Source organism: Strix uralensis, chromosome Z (assembly GCF_047716275.1).
Source record: "Strix uralensis isolate ZFMK-TIS-50842 chromosome Z, bStrUra1, whole genome shotgun sequence".
In the NCBI taxonomy this organism is placed as follows: domain Eukaryota; kingdom Metazoa; phylum Chordata; class Aves; order Strigiformes; family Strigidae; genus Strix; species Strix uralensis.
The window spans coordinates 64944360-64966304 of record NC_134012.1 but is presented as its reverse complement, the minus strand read 5'-3'; the positions used below and the strand labels follow the sequence as shown (position 1 = coordinate 64966304).

General features: G+C 49.3%; 2 protein-coding genes across 4 annotated transcripts in view; both read right to left on the bottom strand.

Annotated features, from left to right (window-relative positions):
• The window catches only part of LOC141937449 (neuronal acetylcholine receptor subunit alpha-7-like), a 54853-nt gene extending 49367 nt beyond the window's left edge, over window positions 1-5486 (bottom strand). Inside the window, exons 1-4 of the mRNA XM_074855092.1 lie at window positions 5054-5486; window positions 3890-4047; window positions 3387-3490; window positions 1019-3294 (exon numbers count right to left, since the gene is read on the bottom strand). Of these exons, the coding sequence (XP_074711193.1) occupies window positions 1019-1235 (217 nt within the window). The 5' untranslated portion in view covers window positions 1236-3294; window positions 3387-3490; window positions 3890-4047; window positions 5054-5486. The remainder of the gene's footprint in view (window positions 1-1018; window positions 3295-3386; window positions 3491-3889; window positions 4048-5053) is intronic.
• A 5267-nt stretch (window positions 5487-10753) lies between these two features.
• The window catches only part of SLC49A3 (solute carrier family 49 member 3), a 29049-nt gene continuing 17857 nt past the window's right edge, over window positions 10754-21945 (bottom strand). Inside the window, exons 6-10 of one of the 3 annotated variants that reach the window (XM_074855089.1) lie at window positions 21623-21739; window positions 19872-20024; window positions 17915-18072; window positions 16733-16845; window positions 10754-15278 (exon numbers count right to left, since the gene is read on the bottom strand). In XM_074855089.1, coding sequence (XP_074711190.1) covers window positions 15124-15278; window positions 16733-16845; window positions 17915-18072; window positions 19872-20024; window positions 21623-21739 — 696 coding nt within the window. In that variant the 3' untranslated portion in view covers window positions 10754-15123. The remainder of the gene's footprint in view (window positions 15279-16732; window positions 16846-17914; window positions 18073-19871; window positions 20025-21622; window positions 21740-21945) is intronic. The other 2 variants (XM_074855090.1, XM_074855091.1) reach the window with 2 other exon arrangements.

The following is a 21945-nucleotide window of genomic DNA, read 5'->3' as shown; positions in this document are numbered from 1 at the left end:
ATGTAAGTTTCCCGTGCCCCTGCACTTCTGAAATATGTGGACCACTTTCTCTGCTTTAAAAAGACAATCTTCCTTTCTCTATGCATAAATTGTGTATAACATGACATGGTTCCTCATACCTGGAATACTCAGTTTTAGAATTCATAGTTGCTGCAGGCATGTATGTTTCAGCTGTTAGGGAGCAATAAAAGCACATTTTGTGTAGAATCCTGAACATCTTTCAGGACTGGGGCTATTTCAACTCCTTTCCCACTTAAAAATTCTTTATTGTTAGCCTTGCAATCCTCCATGTTTTGGAAGTATCACACAGTTCCTTCTTCTCTTTGTAATGTGCTGAAATTTCAGAAGATAGCTTGGTCAGAGGTGCTACTTTAGACTACAGAAGTCCATTATTATTTTTATTAGATGTTTCCAGATTATACCCATCATTGCCTAGAAGGATTTTTTATTAAATATACTAAAAGTTAGAAGAGAAAAAGAGACCAGAAATGGTAAATGTATGTATTTATGCAGCTATAAATCTCTCCAAATGATGCATAGAAAGTAAACAGTTCAGGATTTTCTTCTGGTCATTTTTCTTTTTATAACAATACCATTTCACCAGCACACCTACAGAGTTCTCAGAGCCATCCTGGGCAGCCTGGAGTTATAATTTCCCACTCCCAGAAAAGCACACATAGGTAAAATTTTTAAAGGAAAGCAAGAATATATTCCTTTTGAAACACAATCATTTCAATTCATTTCTGAAAGTGAAAATTACTTTTCATTGGAAAAAAAAAAAAAACACCCTACACCTTTTTCTTTCTTAAAATAAGGTGTCCAGCACTGTAAGATCCACAAACTTATTAAAACTGGTTACAAAACTTGGTGGGACCAGCACTGGACTCTGACTAAGTTTAAACTACAAGCAGATACAAGTCCTTCTGAATGTAAAGTTGGGGTATGATGTGACTAGAGTTTAGAGAAAAATAAAGAGAAACAAAAATCCCCTAAACTGGACAACCACAGGTGAGCTTACCTTTAAAGAAAGACAGGAACAAGGATGCCCAGAGATATAGTCCAGAACAAACAAATCCCAAACACTCTTCTGTTAGCATTGTCAAAATAGGCTGCCTAATCTTCCTTAGCAGAGGGTGAAAGTGGATGAAGCCTGCAATGACTGATGGATTTGGCAGATACAATAATAAGGCATCAAAACAGCTTCCCACCAGGAGAGAGAGTGCATTTGCCTGCATGCTTCTCCAGGAGCCAAACCAGCTCAGTACTGGGTCAGTAAATCCAAAGGGGCTGGTTACTTTGCTTGGGACTCACATTCCCAGGCACTCTGGGCCTTTGCTTGGTCAGAAGCAAATGCTAGCGATCCCCGCACACAGCTGTGTGTGTACTGCAAGGAGAGGGAGTGTGCTGCCTGGGAGATGCTTCCACATCCCCACAGATTGCACCTAACCCGAGACAGCACGTCTGCAGTACTTCCAACGCTGGCGCTCGGGTGCCTCTAGCGCCATTTCCCAGCAAAATGAGTTTGCGTTCTCTCTGCTCTCTCTCAGCTGCCAGTGCAACTTGCAGCGAGCACCTGTGGCACGGTTCCTCTGCCATGCACCTGCCCTTTCTCCTAGCAGAGGTGGCTGTGGAGACTCAACAGGGCAGAAGCCGGAGAAGGTGAAACAAGCCAGTCTCCTGTCCTTTTTGATGCAATCCTTCCTGCAATCGTTCCACCACAGGCAGGGAACTGCTCTGAGTGCCCTCTTCCCCAGCTGCCCACTACTGCCAGCTCCTCACTGTGGAATTTTGCATACACCCTGACTCTCCTGGGACCGCTCCCCTACCTCCCCACTCCATCTTACCAGCCAGGCAAAGGCAAGGCAAGGGAGAGGCTTAAATACATTCCATGATATTCATCATTTGGGCCTTTTTTTACTCTTTTGCCTGTTCTCCACACCCACCCACTTCTCTTTCACTGAAGACAGGTGCATGACTTCACACTTCCCCTTGTTGAACTTCCTGGGACTCCTGCCTTGGCAGGGTACGACCCTAGACTGACACAGAGAGCAGCACCAACTTGTGACTCTCTGCATGAGGGATCTGGACACTGCCATAGCAAGGCTGTACTGGGCAGTGCGGGCTGGTAGGAGAGCAGAGCCCTGGGACGTGGGGGCAGAGGGCATGGTGAGAAGGAGGGCCTGGGATGATGAGTGGTGGGGCACGGGCTGGCACTGGAGACTCCTCGGCTGCAAACATCAGCCCTGGGACCAGTTGCAGAGATGCAGACCTGGAGCTGGGCAGCACATGCTTTTGGGAGAACAATAGTACCTGTACATGTAGAAGGATCCATCAGCATCAACATTCTACTTCCCCTGGACAGGGGCTGCATCACTGCACCGTCTCTCCCACCAGGCTGACCCCAGAGCCCATAGGACCCAGCAGACACATGAGGAAACAGTGGCCATCACACCAGGAAAAGGGGGAGAAGGCAGCACAGGTGGGGATAGCAACACCAGTGGGATTGATAGTAATACAGAAACTTTCTGCAGTTTAAATGCTTTCATTTTCCTTTATTAAGTGTTAAATAGATTTGGGGCCCAGGACCACAAAGGGTTGGTGTGTGCCCCAGCTGCGTACTGGCCCTGGTTTAGCAGGCCCCTGAGGCACCCTCCCAGTGTCACTGATTATGGGGTGGCTTCCTGGGGGGCTGGAAAGGATCCTTGGAGCTGTCAGCACTCCTCTTTGGGGCTCACGGGGCCACCCGGGTGAGTGTTGACTGCCCAGGCTGCATGTGCAGGGCCCTGACACAGCCTCTTCTGGCTCTTCCTGGGCTTCCTGCTCCCTGTGGGCCAGAATGGGGGCACGGAGGCTTTGGTGGAAGGCTGCAGTGGCCACATGGACTTGGATCCTTCTCTCACCCTAGCCCACCTGTGAGCGGAGGTAGAGGAGTTGGAAAGTGCCCAGTGTAGTGGGGACTGGGGACCCCTTGCTCAGAATGGGTAGCCAGGGCGGCTGTGCTACATGAGGCTGGGGAGTGCATGTGGCAGTGAGGAGACCCCCTGGTGATGGAGGTACACATCCAACCAAGCCCCGTGGACCGCAGCAAGCAGCAGACAGAGCACAGGACAGAGGTGCTGGGGCCTGCACTGCTGGGGATGGTGGAAGCACAGCTGGTGAGGGTCTGGGCAGTGTCCAGTCAAGATGGGTGCTGTGCTCCTGTGCAGTTCAGAGGCAGGGGGCCTGTGCTGGTGTCAGCCCTGGCTGTCCCGGATAGGTGGCAGGGCCCACAAAGCATTCCTGCTTTCCATTGACCTGTGGGAGAGGGACACACTGTCCAAGATGCAGCATCACTTTGTGCCGCAGCCATGCCAGCCCCAAGCTCCATCCCTTCCTCCTGGCCTCACCTGCCAAGGGCAGCTGGAGAGACAGCTTCCCCTGATGCCTGTGTGGGGTGATGAGAAGGGAAGGGAGTCCTTACCCTGGGTTGAAGGGGAAATGGGTGGTGAACCTGAAACAAAGAGGTTAACTCAATAGTCAGTATCCAATATAACTGTTCAGCAAGTATTCTTTACTGCAGCGCTGAGCAGCACTGGGGTTTACTCCATGAGTGCTCCGACTACTAACACTCTAATATACACAAAAAGCATACATATTCATCAGATTCCCTGGAAAAGGCAGTCCTACGCTAATGAGTTCTCAGAATTCATTTACATAGTCCAAGCATGCGTAGCAAAAATAGAGTGAGGGCCTTCCCCTCTCCCGGAGGTCCACGTGGCCTTCCTCACACTGTTCCCTAGTTGCATTTCAGGCTTCCCATGTCCACATATGGTCATGGAGTTAGCTCATCTGTCCTTCGGCTCCTGTTTACTTCAAGCTGGTTAGTTTAAACAGGCTTCCAGTCACTTACCTTGACACTGGCATCTTCTCAGGCACTTGTCTTGCATTTTTAGGTTCCTGTTATCAAGGATGCACTCAGGCAGTTTACCATACTGTTCAAGGTCTGTTTTATCTCCACTAGGGCAGGTTTCAAGACATTTTACAAATGGGTAAGACTACAGGGCGTAGCTAGGAAAAGAATATAAATGAAGTGATATACATTGCAGTAAAATTCAAAAATAAAAATCAGGGGCTCTTGTGAGGTGTACTGGTCTTGTCATTTCAAGTACACTTCAGCAGCTCCTCTTTCAAACCCCAGGACATGGCCTTGGACCATGTGCCCCTGAGGGACCCCAGGACGGGGGATCTCTTCGTATCTGTCCAGTTCCCCATCTCTACACTTCTTTCCCAATTTTGGTGTTCCCTGCTCTCCCTTTTCTTCCCTTTATCCCACTCTCTGGTTTTCTCACTTAGCCCCTCTGTTCTGGTTGCAACCCATTTTTTTTTCTCTTTCTCTGCCAGGCCCTCAGACTTTTTGTTTATCCTTTTGTTCGGCTCCTCTTCCTGATTCCCCACCCATCTTTCTCTATCCCCATCACCATTTCACTCCCCCCACCCCCTCCTCCATTCCTTGTCCCTATTTCATTCTATCTCATTTTTTGTCTGACCATCCCTCTTCCTCTCCTGGTCTCTCCCACCCTTGGTCCCAGTATCCTCACTCCACCCGTACTTCCCACCCCTCTGTCCCTCCCCTGATCCCTCTCTTCCCCACTCCGCTGCTCTCGCCCTCTCACTGTGGCCTGCTTCCCGTCGGGCAGTCCTGCCCCGCACAGTGTTTCTCTCTCACTCACTCCACGGCCCACTCCGGCCTCTCCCTCCCCCAAGCTGAGGCTGCCGCCTGCCCCTCGCCTCCCACATGCACACGGGTACGCCAGCCTGGGCATGCGCACTGTCCCTCTTGCCCTCAGCCCACGGGCCGGCTGGCAGCGCCATGCGCATGCCCTCATCGTCCCTGTAGCACTGCAGACCGATCCATGCGCATGCGCGCCAGGCCCCGCGCAGCCCGCGCGCCCATCAATGCGCATGCGCACTATTCCCCCGGCAGCTCCGTGGCCATGGCCATGACGTGCGCGGATGGGATATTCTACCCAGCCCGCTTCCCCGTTCCGGGTGATCTGGCCGTTCGCCGCCCTACCCCGGGGCTATCCCGCAGCACAACAGCCAGCGCCTCCCGTTCGCCCGCTGTGACTGGGCGAGTTTACTACTTCTCCGCGCCTCGGTAACAAAAAAAAGTGACCGGCCGAGGCCGCCGTCCTCGCCGCCACCCCTCGCTGGCAGGCAGCACGGCATTTCCGAGGATTGGTGTCACCGGGGAGTGAGTGCGGCCCGGAGCTGCTCCGCAGTGCCCGCGCACCACGACTGCCCCTCTGCGGCCACCAGCCTCCCAAGCACAGACCAGGCTATCGTCCCCTGCACCTTCGGCCGGCGGAAGTGCGCCGCTTCGGGAGCCGTGACCTGTTTCCCGCGCGCCCCTACAGCCCGCGCAGGCGCGATACGGGAGGAGGTAGGCCGCCGGGTCCACGCCCGGGAGCGGCATGAGGCGCGAGCAGGCGGGCGCCAAGAAGCGAGGCGCTGGTGAGGCGGCCGCCGCCCATTGGGCGGCCGCCGGCGTCGGCGTGTGTTTTAGCTGCAGGGACAGTCGCCGCCGGGAGCCGGGGAAGTGGCAGAGCCAGCCCAAGAACATGTCCCAGCAGCACTGAGCTCTTAATTTTAAAAGACTCCCACGCCTGCCTCAGGGTACAGAGCAGTCCCTGAACGCACACCACAGTGAACTTTTCTTCTAGACCACAAGATGTCCATAGGTCCTTCCCAGGAGCCACCAAACAACCCCAAACTTGTCCTAGTGCCCCCAAAATCCCCAAACCCTGCCTCCAGGTCCCTAAAGACTTCCCCCAAACAGCCTGAAACCTGGCTTTTGGGCCAGCAAAACATCTCAAAGCAAATCCAGGTGCCCCCAAATACCCACCTAAAATGGCCTAAGCAGCCCCAGACACCCTAAACCCTGCTTCCAAGCTTCACAGACCTCTCCCAGGCCATGCCAGAGGGTCCAAACACTCTCCCAAGGCTCCCACCAAACTCCGGATACCCCTGTTATTGATTAATTGTAATTTAGTGGGAAATAACCACTTCTCAATTTTTAGTGATCAATAAAATTTTATTAGCAAGCGGCGAGTGAGCAAAACAGCGCTGGGTGTGCCAGGAGTCTCTGCTCTACCAGGACACACACCTTACTCGACAGAACTGAGTCCCTTTATAGTGTAGGCTTCATCCATATTCATGACGGGCGTACCCTGAGGGGTCTGTAAAGTTGTAAACAAGTTTCTCAGGCTTTTCTCCGGTTTCCATCACAGAAGGGGGGATGACTCAGCACAGGTGTTTTTGTAGTGGCTTGAAGATGGGGGCCATTTTAGCTCCCTTCTAACAACTGATTTTAACAATAGAAACTATATACATATTTCTTATTTACATAAGAGAATTACAAAAATGTTCGGCCACAACATCCTGACTACAACTTCTTTTTCCCCTTGAGATTTGAATAACAAATACCATATATGTTTTATTACACCCCCAAATGTGCCATAGTTCTTGCTGTCTCCAAGAGACCCTGTACCCTGCCTAGTTTTCCTCAAAGAACCCAAAATTTGCCCCAGGCCCCCAAGCAGAGCTTGTCCTACTTCAAGACACTTCAGGACCTCCACAAAACCCTACCACTGGACCCCAAATGCTGTCACAAAATCTAGCAATGCTGAAAGCTTCACACCCTTCCCAGTGACCCTAGACTTCAAACCTGCCTTGTGCTCCAAAATCCCCAAAGTGTGCCCCAGGAACCCAAAAATACCTTCAGTTGACCCCCACCCAGACCCATGACCAGGTCTACTGAAGACTTTCAAACCCTGGCCAATAGTCCTCAAAGATCTTCCTACCTGCCCTAGGGCCCACAAGCACCAAAAAGCATGCTTCAGGTCCTCCAGTGGACTTTCAGCCCCCAAATCCTTTTCCATGTTCCCCCAAAGCCTGCCAAAATGTCCCAAGGACCCTGAAACTTGGCCCAGTGCTGGAAAAAAAAGCCCAACCAAACAGTTTCACAGGCTACTAAGATCTCTCCCAAACACCCCTGAACTCTGTCCCAGCATTCCCAGTGCCTGAAAACTCTATGCAAGTTCTTCCCAAGACCCCTGCATCCTGCTTCAGGTCACTGTAAGACTTCCCCAAAGCTCTAGCAAACTGTGCTTCAGGTACCCCGTTTGCTCCACAGAGTGCCCAAGTATTCCCAGTGTCCCACAGTCCTGCGCAAGGGCTGCAAACCACTACAAAAACCTGCTTCAGGACCATTAAAGACCCGAAACCCTATCTCAGAGGTGTTGTCAGACCATGGACACCCCCAAACCCTGACTGCGTGTCCACCCAATCCCCAAAAACCTACAGGCCACAACACAACAGCTACCCCAAAGACTCCCAGACTCTACCCCAGAGCCACAACCCCCCCCCAAACCTGGCCCAAGTGCCCCCAGATACCTTCAGACCCTACTTCAGGTCCTCTAAAGCCTTCCTGCAACCTAACCCACACCCTAACCCATGGCTCCCAAAGACCCCCCTAAACGCTGCCCAAGTACCCACAACCTCTTCCAATCTGGCATCACGGTCCTGAAACACTCTGATAACTTGCTTCAGTACTTTCAAAGTCATCCATCCCTAAACTCTGCCCAGCTGTCACTAATGAGCTTCAAATTCTGCCCCAGAGCTCCCCAAACATCCCCTAATCTAGCCTAAGTGGCCCCTACTACCAAACTCTGCCCCGGGTCCCCCAACACTGGCAAACCCTTCCTGAAAGACACCAAACACTCCTAAACCTACCCCCAAACCCCAGAACTCCCAACCCTGCTTCACTGCAACTAGATGCTTCCTCCAAACCTGTCCAAACCATATCCCAGGCCCTGCAAAGATCCCAAACAGTGACCAAGTGTCTCTAGAGATGCCCAACCCTGCCACTGGTTGCCAAAACCTGTCCCAGGGTCCCTACATCACCCAGAACTCTGCCTCGGGGTCCTCAAACACCTTCCTCTGAACTCAGCAGTGGGGTGCTCAGCTGGTTTCCTGCCCCCCTAGGCTGCTCACACCTACCTGACATCCCATACCTATGTCTCCTTGCAGACATGCCCTAGGAACATCTAGCAGCAATAGACTCTACTGCAGAAGCACCTTGCTGCCTTGCAGGGCTCATGACCATATGGTCTCGGCCAGGTTTGGTCTGCTGCTAGGCTCTTAGCCTGAGGAGTCTTTAGGGGGTCTCCCAGCACCAAGAAGCTCTGGTTCTATGGCTTTTGGGACTCCTCTTTGTGGAGGATAGCATGCAATGAACTGGGGGTTTGGAAGGAAGGGAAAAGCTCCTTCTAGGAGGGCAAGGTCTATGTGGGCACATAGAGACAGGAGGGGACTACTGCAGACACTGCCCCCAGCCTCTCTGGCTGCCCTGGACCTCTTGGCTGTGCCTCCCCCTGAAGTGACCACTGCCATGTGCTGCAGCATAGTCTGAGGTGAGCCCTGGTGCTAAGCAGAGCAAATGCTGCTTTAAGGCTTGAAACAGCACGAGCACTCCAGAGCTTCCTGGCTGCAACACTAGTCCTTTGAGCAGTGCATGGCTTGACAAACTGCCCCGATGTGGACATCCAGCATCATCTGTCTTCTTGCCAGGCTTTGCAGCCTGGAAAAGCAATGTATTTGAGAGTTGAGCGTTCCTGCCAAAACCCAAAAGAGTTGGCCGCCTTTTCATTTTGTATTAGCTAATTCTAAGTAACTGGAGGCTTTGGCTTTTGCAGATGAGGTCTCAGTCTTCTCTTAGTAGTGTGCAACACATGGGAATTGCTGAGAGTAGCCTGACAAAGCTTTGCGTGTACATGGAGGCAGATTGCAAGCAGTGATTAAAAGCTGTGGTTTCTTGCAGAGACAGGGAAACTTTCCACCACGATCCCCTGCACTAGAGCAGTCACTGCACGGTTCCTGTGGAGGCAGCAAAGGGGCGGGCAGTAGGGTAGAAGTTCAGTCTTTAAGAGCAAAGAGCAGCAGAGTCTGAAGGAGTGGTTTTGTGCCACATGTAACTCTGCTTAAGTCCCTCCATCCCATTGACGATTTCATCATTTTAATGTGGTCTTTCTGCTAAAAGAGTTTGTGCAATACCTGCCTTCCCTAGACTTCAAGGGAGATTGTCTGAGAGGACTGCTTTCAACACTGAGGTGTGCTGCTTTTCCACAAAAGGGGGTCACAGTGGCCATAAAGTTTTACAATTACCTGGCAGGTTCTGTGGAACTTTTCCATAAATTTGATATGTGATCACGCATCCCTGCAGGGGAGGCCACTTGGGCTGAGCCCACTGGGTCACAGCAGGGATGCCTGTTCCTGCAGCTGGTTGTGCTGGCTGGGGAGCAGCTGTACCAAAACCTCCTTCTCTTTTCCTCCTCCTCTGCTCCCCTCACCTCCCCACAGTAGTACATGGACCATAGTTTTGGCCACGTTTTTTTCTTTTAGGTTTCGAGGGTTTTTTTAATTTTTTTAAAAATGAAGGCATTCACCAGTGGGCACAGCTACTGCAGTTCAGGTAGCTGTACTCACCTCCAGCCGCTGGAGGTGGCTGTCCATCTGCTTTCTGGAGGGGGATGGCAATGCCCTTGACTTAAAAGCCTTTGGGAAGCTCTGACCCACAGGAAGTGCAGCTACTACAGAATCTTGAAATTACTGTGGAGTGAGACTTAGGCAAGCATGCTTATGCTATAACTGTTTGATTTTTGGATGTGTAACTTGCTCAATTTTATTTAAGTCTTCCTCTTCCAAGCAAGGTGTCATGGCACTCATTTTGGGGGAGGATGGGGGATGAGCTCCCCAAGTTGTGTAGCATCGCCCATCCCTGCCACATCCAGAGGATCAATGGGATTGCACAGGGGTTACACAATCTGTGTTCTTGATGCAAATGGAAGGCATCAATTTAAAACAAGTAGGAAGTGCTGCCTGCTTGTGGACAAGCAAGGGCAATGGGGATGAAGAGTGCTGGGCAGGACAGGGAAGGGGAGGAGAAGCAGTTGTCATGCAGGGGCTACTCATCAAAACGGAGAGTCTGCTGCTTGGCTACAGGAGCTGCCTGCACCATGACAACACAAGGGAGCCCAGGAAAGCCTGAAGGCTGTCAACAGAGGAACAGCTTTTGATTGCCTCCCCAGCTCCTTTGCAGGCTTCCTGGTGGGAGTGGCCAGGGAGCCAAAGTCCCTGAAGACCTTCAGGATACTGGCCTGTAAGCTTCTGCATGCCTGCAAGGCCACCACATCAGGGAGTAAGGTCTGTTTGGGGAGAAGAGCCCCTTTCTCCCCAGCACCAGCTGGGAACTCTGCCTTGCTATATAGGTGGACAGGCCACCCCTGCCTGGGTGACACTGAGAGGTCGAGGCCTGCCTCTCTTATGGGGTCCAGCTGACTTAAACAGCCCCAGCCTGAGTGCCTTTGGCTTGTCAGTGCTGACACCAGACACTGCCCATTGGCAACCATTCACGTCTCCCCCTTGCATACCACATGCTCCCAGAGACAGCGGCCTGGAGTGGGACCTCTCCTTTTTGCCTCACAACTTGCTTGGCAAGGGGAAAGCAGCTAAGGTGAGGCTGTGTGACAGGCACAGCGGCATCTCTCACGGCTTCTTTTCCTTTGTGTTTCCTCAGTGCTAGAGGAAACGCAGTGAAGGCTGTCAGGTTTCCCAGATTTTTTCTGAGAACGTGTCCTGTAGCGACTTCCAAAGGGAAGAGGCGTGGAGATCTGTGAAGGAAGGTTTGGAGCCAATGAAACAACCCAAGCCAGGATTGATGCCTGAATACATGTGTATTTATCTATCAGTTGGGGATACAGTTCCTGTTAATGATTCATTCTTACACGATATTCATCATCCTCTCTTCATTTCCCACCCTGTGGCTCTGTAGCTCTGTGCTCAATAACTTGTGAGTACCATGGAGCTGATGCCATCTCTTCAGCATGATTGGATACAGTCCTGAGTGACTTCTAGTCACAGAGGGGAAGGTTACAAAGTACAAAAGCTCTTTGAGGAGACAGGTCAGGATTTAAATGAGCTTGCCTTATCGCTTCTGATTTTCCTCCATTGTGCCTGATGTTTTTATCTTATTGCCTCTCTCCCAAAATGAGGTGGAGGGCTTCTCTGTTCCTCACACTGTTTAGCTTGGTTTTAGTTTTGCTACTTTGCAGGAGGCTTTCTGCACTATCAGTTTTCTAGTGACCCCTACAGATCTATTGTAGAGGCTTCTGCTGGGGTTACTGGTGTCACAGAAGGCTTGTTAAGGCAGCCAGACCACTCCTTTGGTAGGAAGAGGACATGGGTCCACGCCCAGCATACCAGGCCCATCCCTTAACGTCAAAATCCCTCTGTCTTGCTAAGATTTCAGCTTCATGCTTTCCATAGATTTTCCAGGGGAAGGCACATGTAAAAGTGAGCTGTGAGAGGCAGATGAGTTACACAGCCTTGAGAAGAGCCTACAGCAGTAAGCTGTCTTCAGCTACGGTGGTGATTATCGACTAGCGTGGAAATTTGAGCCTCTTTTGTTCTAAAGACAAAATGTGAAGCTAGTTGAGCCAGCGGAAACAGCTGATGATGCAAGGTAGGTATTTGTGTGAGCTACCTGGCCTCACTGTTAGCAGTGCCACACCTCTATGGCATGCTGCCAGGGTATGACAAACCCTGTTATGTATAGTGTAGTGAGCAATTACACATTAGGAATTCAGAATTAGCCTCACGCACCTATATGTCTGATACATTAGTAGAGAGAAAAATCTCCCCTTGTAAATCTCTTTTATATGCTTGGATAAAGATAAGAGTGTCTCAGCTGGTGCAAGGCAGACTCTCTGACCAGGGCAATGGCAGATTTTGAAGACGTTTGCTAGAAGTATTCCTCACTCCTTTAACCTGTCCTTCAAAACAGAGCTAGCCATAGTTTAACCTACAGCTAATATCACACTGTGATTTTAAGGATCTGGATACCAGTTTACATCATCATTCTGAACACAATTTAATGCACATCTGTCAAATACAAACCTTTGGTTTGTGCTACATAGCAGATCTGATGCACCCTTGCATCTATAAAATACTTTTTAAAGTTTAATATAGTGAGACAAGATTAATCTTTTCTTAAACCACCCCTTATTAAAAAATATAAGCATTTGTAAATATATAAAATTATAAAGTAGCAAGTGCTTCTTTCTTCCTGGTACAGTAGGACTCAGGAGTGGCAGGTAAATTTGGTGTTAATCTGTTCTGTGTATTAGGTCCAGGGCTGCAGAACTGACCAGCAAGTTTTGCAAAAGACAACTAATCTCATTCCTCTGGCAGGTCCAAACTGATGTTGTTTCACCTCAGTTTCAGACTTCCTTCCTGCTCCTTTTGACAAACGTTGGTGTTTACTGTTGCGAGCAAGGCTGGAGCTGTAGGAACTAGCAGGATCCCTAGAAAGATGCAGCTAGGTGTTTTGCAAAGGGAGAGATTTCCAGTTGCTAATGGGGAAGAGAATTCAGGCACTGAGAACTCCTCTGTACAGTGTTCCTCAGGGAAAGTGCATCCTTTGCTTTGGGATCATCCTCTAGCTGGACTGGACAAAGCTGGTCACAGGTACAATTTGCATCAGGTTCCCTTAATCATCAAGTACTCAGATACCCTTACAAGATACATGGTGTGAAGCATCACCAAGTCCCATCTATCTTAATTTTTTTACCAGTGAAATGGTATAGGATAAAAAGTTCTCAGATTGTACATCTAGACCTGAACACCAAAGCAGGACACTGGACTGCTGTGGAAGTACTGTGAAATGAAAAATCCAGTTGTACCCATTGCAATTGTTAGGGGAACTGATCTGATCTCCTTCAACAACAGGGTGACCTGCTTATTGGATGAAGGAAAGGCTGTGGATGTTGTTTACCTTGACTTTAGGAAGGCCTTTGACACCGTTTCCCACAGCATTCTCCTGGTGAAACTGGCTGCTCGTGGCTTGGATGGGCACACGCTTTGATGGGTAAAAAACTGGCTGGATGGCCGGGCCCAAAGAGTTGTGGTGAATGGAGTTAAATCCAGTTGGCGGCCGGTCATGAGTGGTGTCCCCCAGGGCTCGGTTTTGGGCCACTCCTGTTTAACATCTTTAGTGATGATCTAGACGAGGGGATAGAGTGCACCCTCAGTAAGTTTGCAGATGATACCAAGTTGGGTGGGAGTGTTGATCTGCTCGAGGGTAGGGAGGCTCTGCAGAGAGATCTGGACAGGCTGGAGCGATGGGCTAAGGCCAACTGTAGGAGTTTCAATAAGGCCAAATGCCAGGTGCTGCACTTCGGCCACAATAACCCCCAGCAGCACTACAGGCTTGTGGAGGAGTGGCTGGAGAGCTGCCAGTCAGAGAGGGACCTGGGGGTGTTGTTGATTGACAGCCAGCTGAACATGAGCCAGCAGTGTGCCCAGGTGGCCAAGAAGGCCAATGGCATCCTGGCTTGTACCAGACATAGCATGGCCAGCAGGGATAGGGAAGTGATCTTACCCCTGTACTCAGCACTGGTGAGGCCACACCTCGATTACTGTGTTCAATTTTGGGCCCCTCACTACAAAAAGGACATTGAATTACTCGAGCGTGTCCAGAGAAGGGCAACAAAGCTGGTGCAGGGTCTGGAGCACATGTCTTACGAGGAGTGGCTGAGGGAACTGGGGTTGTTTAGTGTGGAGAAGAGGAGGCTGAAGGGAGACCTCATCACCCTCTACAACTACCTGACAGGAGGTTGCAGAGAGATGGGGATGAGTCTCTTCAACCAAGTAATAAGCGATAGAACAAGAAGTAATGGCCTCAAGTTGTGCCAGGGAAGGTTTAGACTAGATATTAGGAAGTATTTCTTTACAGAACAGGTTGTTGGGCGTTGGAATGGGCTGCCCAGGGAAGCGGTGGAGTCCCCATCCCTGGAGGTGTTTAAGAATCGGGTCGACATAGTGCTTTAGGGATATGTTGTAGTTGAGAACTGTCAGTGTTAGGTCAATGGTTAGACTGGATGATCTTCAAGGTCCTTTCCATCCTAGATGATTCTGTGATTCTGTAACTGAACCTCAGATGGGATTTTTTGTGTCACTACCCATCTCTTCTAACACCAAAGAACAGTTGCAGAGAGAACTGGAAGGTGCTTGTTGATGTTGTTTCCTATTCGGTCTTCCCCAGAAAGCCCCTATCATCTTCAGAAACTTAGCACAGGTCCCTGCAATAGTGGTTACCTTTGCCAGTTCTGTCAGCTTCCACCACACCAGGCACTGCTGTGTCATTGCTCAAAAAGTGAGCTGCCCTCTAGTTTTCCCCTATAGGAGAGCACGACTTGGCCTGGGGAGGGTACACTACCCTAATCTTACACCATCAGGTACATCTTCTTGTGGAAAACTTAACCACTGGAATTGCAGGAAAGGTAGAGAAACAACAGTAGCCCAAGTTAAACAAGCTTATCCTAAATGTCTCAGCATCTGGCAGGGGACCAGAAGGGTGAAGAATACTGCCATGTTTAACTTCTGCTGCTTACGGGTATTTTCTTTTACAGGCAGCACTGCAGGCAGGGCTTTTCTTTTCCTGTTTGTAAGAGAGGACAAAGTGGCTGATTGTAACAGACTTGTTTTACAGATCACATACCTATGCTTCCCTGCTGCTCCTCTAGCTCTAGCTCCTACTACCCTTTAGCTAAGAGGCAGTTAGCTCTAGTCTTAAAGTGGAAGAGTTGTTATGCTATACAAGAACCACAGTCCTTAGAAGTTTTCCACTAGGTTTGTGATAAGCATGGCTTCCACCTGTCTGAAAGCTTCATCCCTGATCCAAGTACACGAAAATGAAAAAATGGCTAAAATATGATGATCCTCTCTTCTGCAACATTTCTTTAGCTTAAATCAAGTCAGCTAAAAATCCCTGTTACCTGCATAGTTGTCCAGTCCCACTTTGACCTTTCTGGCAGCACAGCCTTTCTTACAGCCCAGACTCACAAATAAATACAATATTGAGGGAAGCACAGCAAAGGTGTCCCAGTGACTCTGCTCTAGCTCTTGCTTATTCTGCAACAGGACACACCTATCCCAGTGTGCCAGCTGAGCATTTGCAGTCATAGTCCCTGCCCACAGTCCTGAGTCCTTCCCTTACTGGGCCCTTGGCATCCCTTTTTGGCCTGGTTAGGCTTCAGGAACATCTGCTGTTGCTGTATCTTCTGCCTTGACCAAATCACCACTGTTTGTCTCAGCATGGAGCCGCTTGTAGTCGGTGTGGAAGAAGATGACATAGAAACAAGCCATAGCACTGCAGAGGCCAGCCAGCACCAGTACCGGAGCTGAAAGGAAGATAAACTTTTAGACAGTGAATTCACAACTCTCCACAGGTGCAGAAGTCTAGAGATCAGCTCCCCAGGAACTGCACAGCCTGGGTGGTCTCCCGAGGGCTACCCCTGAGGACAGCATGCAGCTCACGGTGGGGCAATGCCAGTTTAGTAACAGCCAAACATTATCTCACGTAACAGTGACATAGGAAGAGGATTTGGGTGAAATGTGGAAGGTTTCCAGGACTCTTGTCCTGCATGACCCCACAGGCTGGAGGTCTTACACTGGCGCAGTGTGTTTGTGGGAGCATGTGTTTCTGTGTATGTGTGCACATTTGTGTGTCAGGGGTGGTAAAGAAAGTTACAAGAAAGATTGAATCAAAAGACTTGAGCTTCTTAAGAGAACAGGTCAACACAGGTAGTGCTTCTTGTTATATTGTCTGAGATCAAAATGTAGGAAAGGTTCACTTTAATCAAAGAAAAATTTGTGTTGAAAGAACCTTTTCTGAAAACAAAAAAACTAAATCTAAAAGGCTATGCACAAGGCCTAGAAGTAGTTACATTCTTATTCCAGCAGTGTCTCAAATAAATATCTCCATGCCTTTCTCCACTGATGTCCCTGCATGTATCAGACCACAAAATGAGTAGGAATGGGTACCTAACCATGAGATCCAGCTCTGATCTGATAAGATGGAGAATTGTGGACTTTTGGACATGAAGCAGTCAACTTGCTTTTTGAAAGTAGTTATTGTGAAGCCTGGTTCCCTGTCAGCTAGTGGAGCTTGTTCTGGGGAATTTCTGCTCAGCCAAGATGGTTATATTTAAAAGATGTTTGCCAGCCTTTGTCTTACGGTGTGTCCCCAGGACTTGGTGTCAATATTACGTAAATATGAACCAGCTGAGAGTTCGAGACCAGGGTTTAGCCTGCAGTGAAAACACATCTGTGCTCCTGTTCAGCTCAGTTGCTGTCTGTTCTCCTGACCAGCTAGGAAAGGAAGGGAAATGTGGAACAAATCAGAACAAAGCTGTACTGGCATGTTACAAACCCAGGCAGCTGTGTGTGCAGAAGCAAGGGAAGTCTCTTTCAGTCAATGCATTTGTAGTCTAGTCTTGGCCTCCCACACTGCAAAGCAGCGCAGGCTGTGCTACATGGACAGTGTCTTCCCCCCAGAACAGCTGCCTTCTAGCTCGGTGAAGCTCAGGTCTCTGCAGGGTGGCTGTGAGAGAAATTTTAACACAGAGCCAGCAGCAGCATTCATGGCAACTTAGACATCTTCTCATTTCAATCTTGCAGGCCTGATTTAGCAGGAGCAGCAAGGAGTGCACCATCAAGTTGGGAAAGGTGGCTAAGAGATATGCTACAATAGGAATCAGTCTTGCAGGCTCCCTCACAGTGAGACCTGCAGGAGAGTGGGGGTTATGTGGGGTGCAACTGAGTGTCCAGCATCATTTCTCAAGAACATACTTACTTGTCCAGTCCAGGGCTCCATCCTGGTCAAGGGCACAGGTGGAGGATGGATCCTCAGAAACACGCACAGTGAAGGCTTGTAGCAGAATCATTAAAATCACACCTTCAATCTGGCTGTGGGGAGAACCCAACAGGCAGTCATGGTGCTGGCCCAATTCATCACTGCTGCAGACAAGTCCAGCTTCCTCAGCAGGAAGAAAATGAGGCCTGATTCTGGGTCCTTGTAGCAGAGAAAGGTACTGATGGCTTCCTCTGACCCAGGTGCTTGATAAATTGGCCCTGGCTCACAGGGTGTCCAGGTCTACTTTTCAGCAAACCCCCAAGCATGGTGCCAGCATATCAGGATCACTATATACTCCCTCTGAAGGCAGGTAGGTGTTGAACTATAGCTGTCAAGGAGATGAGGCTTAGTCACTAGGCAGAGACTTGGAAATACCTCTCTCTGCAGAGCTGAGGATGAGAAAAAGTCAGACTGACTTCAGCCTCCTCCTCATTCATAGCTGGCTGGCAGCAGCAACAAATTCCACCACCAGTGGCAGACAACAGCCTTCAAAGGCAGTCTAATGCCCCTTTTCCGCTAATGTTTCTTGCTGTTGCAGCTCCACCTGATGCATACATATGGCAGCAGGCTATGTATATCGCTGCTTAAGGCTACAAGTCATTCCTGCTGCAGTCTAGTGCCATCCTAGGCATGTAAATTGATCACAGGAAGGACTGTCACTGCCCCATCTGTTGTGGCCAGCTGCCCTGTGAGTGATGAGCCCCATGTCCCTCAGTAGAGCACTGAGACCTGACAACAACCTGTACTGCCATGGGAATGGGTGGCCTTCTCAGGGATACAGTCCCCATCTGCATCAAAAGTAGGTGATGCTGGGCATGGTTAAATCTCACTTTGTGCCAAGCAAGGGAGACCTTCATCTTCCTTCTTGCTTTTCTCACACCGATTCCACATACTCCTCCATGCTTCAAAACCTTCAGCTCTTCAGCTCTGAGGCTCAGCCAGCTAGCTCGCCCCTTGCCATGGTCATGTGCAGAGACACCAGAGAGAATTGTGCTAGGAGAAGGGTGCAAGATAGCTAGCACTGATGTCCATGCTCTTCTCTATCTGCACCCACACCCCTTTGTGTGTGTGTGTGTTTGAACCCAAGCTTATCTGTCAACTGGATTTAAACTGCCTGCTTACCTGGCAACAAAAATCAGTCCTGTAGATGTGCCCTCTCCCACAGGGTACGAGCACTCCACAGCCAGCTCCATGGCAATGGGGTAGATGGCAAAACCAAAAAAACCAAAGAGTGAGCTGGTGATAGCCAGCGTGATGGCCTGATGTCTGAACCGAGAACTCTGCAGGCAGAAAAGCAACACCAAAGTCTCAGTGTCTGCACTGTTGCACAGAAGGTCTCTACCCATAACCTGCAGGAAGTCTCAAGGGCTCATTGTTCTCACCAGTACCTTCCCTATCTGTTCCTGAAATCTCTCTTTTACCTCCAGCCCTCTAGAGTCAACAAATGGCTACACGACGGAGACTTATCTGTTGAATTTAATCAAGGGGGAAGAGGATCAGCAGAATTACCTGAAAAGCACTGGTGTGGTTATATTACAGTGACTTGACTTCCTGGTCAGTAACTTACCAGGAGTGTGCTCAGCATATCTCCAGTACCAAGTGAAACACACACCTTCCTCCCAGTGCAAGCTAACATTTCAGAAGTGGTGTCTGCATTGGGTTACATAGGAGAATTTAGTGGGTTGCTGTAGCTCACTGATAAGATTACTCCTTATCATGTCAGACATCAGATTGTAACATTGTGGTTTTACCACAAAAACAACTCCATAAAACAAACAACACAACCTGAAACATTCACAGTCCCTGGAGATTAGTTTAGTGCCTAGAAGAGCCTTGTCCCTAACTGGAGGAAAAAGCATGGCCTTGTCCAGCCAATGCTAGTAAAGTCAAAGGCATAAATCCTGCAGCTGCAGTGCTGGTACCTCCTTCCTTAACCATGTAATAAATTCCCACAGAGGAACACAAGGTGTCTGTCCTGGCATGGCTGCAGCAGTCCTGGCCCAGCTGAACTGGTAAAGTCAAGGAAAACTCTGTGTGTCTGGAATCTGAGTTCAAAGGATCAAGGCATCAAGTAGATTTGAATGGGTATATAGTGTTCCTACTTTGAACTAGTAGTTCATCTGTATGGGATGAAGGGGACAGAGGGAAGGGGAGGAGGGAGAGGTTTGCTTGTTGCTCCTGACACAGCCTCTTGCCTGCTCTGTACTTTGCCTGGGCCCCGGCATGATGACTTGTATGCAGAGCATCCCCGCAATAAATGCCAGAGTACTAAAGGGAGAAATGCTAGGTCTGCTTTAGGCACCTTGTCCTACACTGAGAAAGACATTGCATTTGTCTGTCCCTTCAAAGTGGAGCTAACACCACGGGGACCTTGGCCCAGGGGGAGGTGTAATCACACTATTGGGAAATCTGGATTTTTCAACACACAGGAGAAATGCCCAGCACAAGCCTGTTGGGAAAGCAGAGGCTAGGAGTCCTGCTGTGTCCATGCTCAGTTTCCTGCTGGGTGATGGCTCCCATTGGCAATGACTCTGCTTGAATGCAGTTCTTGCACTCCAGCCCCATGGGTGTAAAGTCTCCAGGTTCTGCATTCCTCTCCTGGCTGAATTAAAGTGTCCCCCTTTTCTGCATATCCCTTGTCTTGTCCTCCTTGAGGAACCACTGCAGCACATAACTAGGTCCTACACTCCTGGCAGCCACCACCATTAAAGGCAGGTTTTGGGAAAACTATGGCATTCTTGTTCATTTTTGTAAGACGGATATTTAGCAATTCCATTTATTTCTGGAAAAAATGGTCTCAGGGACAGTAAGCAAACATGGTGATCTAATGTAAGGAAGTAAAATTATGCCAATTTATTTATATCCTGAATCAGACTGTCTCGGGCTCCACAGTGATTGTGAAATCCTCAGTAAAGAGACTTTTTTTAAAACATTCCTCGCACAGAGGGATAATCCTAAGGCAAAACACATGGCTTAATAAATACTATGACAACCAAATGACCTTGGTTTGAGTTGATGATTTATCAGATGGCAACAGAACTAAGCCCACAGATATGGTGCAATGCAAGGGAGAACTCACCACTGCGAACACAATGCTGGCAAGTGCACTCAGACAGAAACAAATCTTGGTGGACTCTATGAACTTCCTTGTCCGGTCGACATACAGGCTTAGCAGGAAAGCACCCAACAAACCACACACTGTGAACAGTGCACCATTCAGGCCAGCAAATTCCTGGAGGGCAGAACAAGTAACTGAGCACCTAAAGCAGTTAGGAAGGTTTTAATGTCACTGACCCATCTGCATCCTGCTAGTGGGTCACTTACTGGGAAAAGCTTCCCTGCCTGTTGCAATAGCTGAGGCCTCCACAGGGTTCTGAGTGGCAAATAACAGGGCCCAGGTGCTGCTACAAAAATGTGGGGACAGCAGGGTCACAGCACTCCCACAGTCTCAATGAATGACAAGTCTTTGCACACCTGGCAAGGGAGGTTGGGTGCAGAGCAGCAGCAGTTCTCTGGCATTAAGTGCTCCAGCCCAGGCATAAGTCTGTTCCTGTCTTCTCCAGGGGCCAATCAGGTGTCTTGTCCACACTGGTGGCAACAGGTCCAACTGCCTTGGGATCTGCTCTTGTTTATAATCATGCTTGTGGCCCTTTTCTTACCAGGGACCTGCACTGGTGGAATGCCTTCCACAAGGCTGGCAGCCCCAAAGCATGTTAGATAAGGCACAGAATTTCCTGGCTGTAGCAAGGAGGTCTAATTAGAGAGGCAGTGAGCAGTAGTTAGGGTAGGGTACATGCTTTGTTGCATGCAGTGACTATCTTTGCTTGTCCACTCCTTCAGCTCTGTAAGAATTCAAATGTAGACACCAGTCCTAAAAGTGGGGAAGCTTTCACAAATTTGGGAGCCTTGGGGGCAGACTGGAAGGAAAGGGTATCTGAAATAGTTTCTGTGGACTAAAGGTCCAGGGCAAGCCAGTCACACACAGACAAAAGTATCATGATGCACAGAAAGCAAGGCTGCGAAGTTTAAAAGCCTTCCAGTTTAAAGCCAGTGGAGTGTGCAAATGTGACCTGGCTATGGAGCATTGAGCCAGGTATCTGACCTGGGAGTTGAGAGGGAGTGGACAGAGACCAGACATGTAGATGTGCATACGTAACACCTGGAGAGGTGTTTTAAGAGGACCTCAATGGAGATACAAGGAGCAGGACTGAAGTGCTGCCTGCCTGAGGGGAAATGCAGGAACTGGAGCAAGCCTCTTGCTATTGCAGGGACAGAGCAGGAAGAACCAGCTGTGTGCACACTGTGCTCAATTGTAAAAGAAGCACCTGGCCCATGTCATGGGAAGGATGGGGAAACAGCTGTCACAGTACCTGTGAGTTCTCTGCTGTCCTGGCTTCATATAAGACTGTGCAAAGAGAAAATGGCCTCAGCCTGCCTTCAGCTTCAATCTAGGGCCTGCCTGGGCCCCATCCTACTCTGGGAAAGGTGTCAGAAGGCTGCATAGATATCAGTGCTCTGGAGTGGCTTAGAAAAAACACAATACTCTTTTTTCCTAAAAAGTGTTTGAGGAGTAAATGTTTTTGATTTGCAAAAGGGAGCCTGGCCATAGGCAGTGATAAAATGCAGATCACCCATTATACTGAGAGATTGACTGTGCTCTGTATTAATGTACTGCTTAATCCATATTAGATAATGTGAGCAAATAAGAAATATGAAATAGTGCAGCATATTCAACAGTCTTCATTTTGCTTTGAGTCCCCTATCAGGGAAAATAATTTTGATTGTATCACAGATGATGTGGACAATGGGGAGGAAAGGAGGAAGACTCACATTTGAATATCCTTTTTCACAAAGGATCTGTTCTAGCAGAGCTGAAAAGCAGGTGAACGTCCCAATTCCTCCTCCAAAGCACACTGCCAGGATGATGTATGGCTTGTTTCTCAGGAGCTAGAGAAAGAAGTTAACATATCATTTATACAAGTGGAGGGAGAAAAAAGGCCTGGATGTGACAGTAGACTTGAGGGTCAGTGGCTCTAACCCCTCAGTTGGAAATGTTGACGGGGCAACCCTGTGATCGTTAGAAGAGTTTGGCTCTCTCCTGTCAGTTCAGCCAGAGGACAAGTTAAGATGGGGACCACATAGGAAGGAAGGAT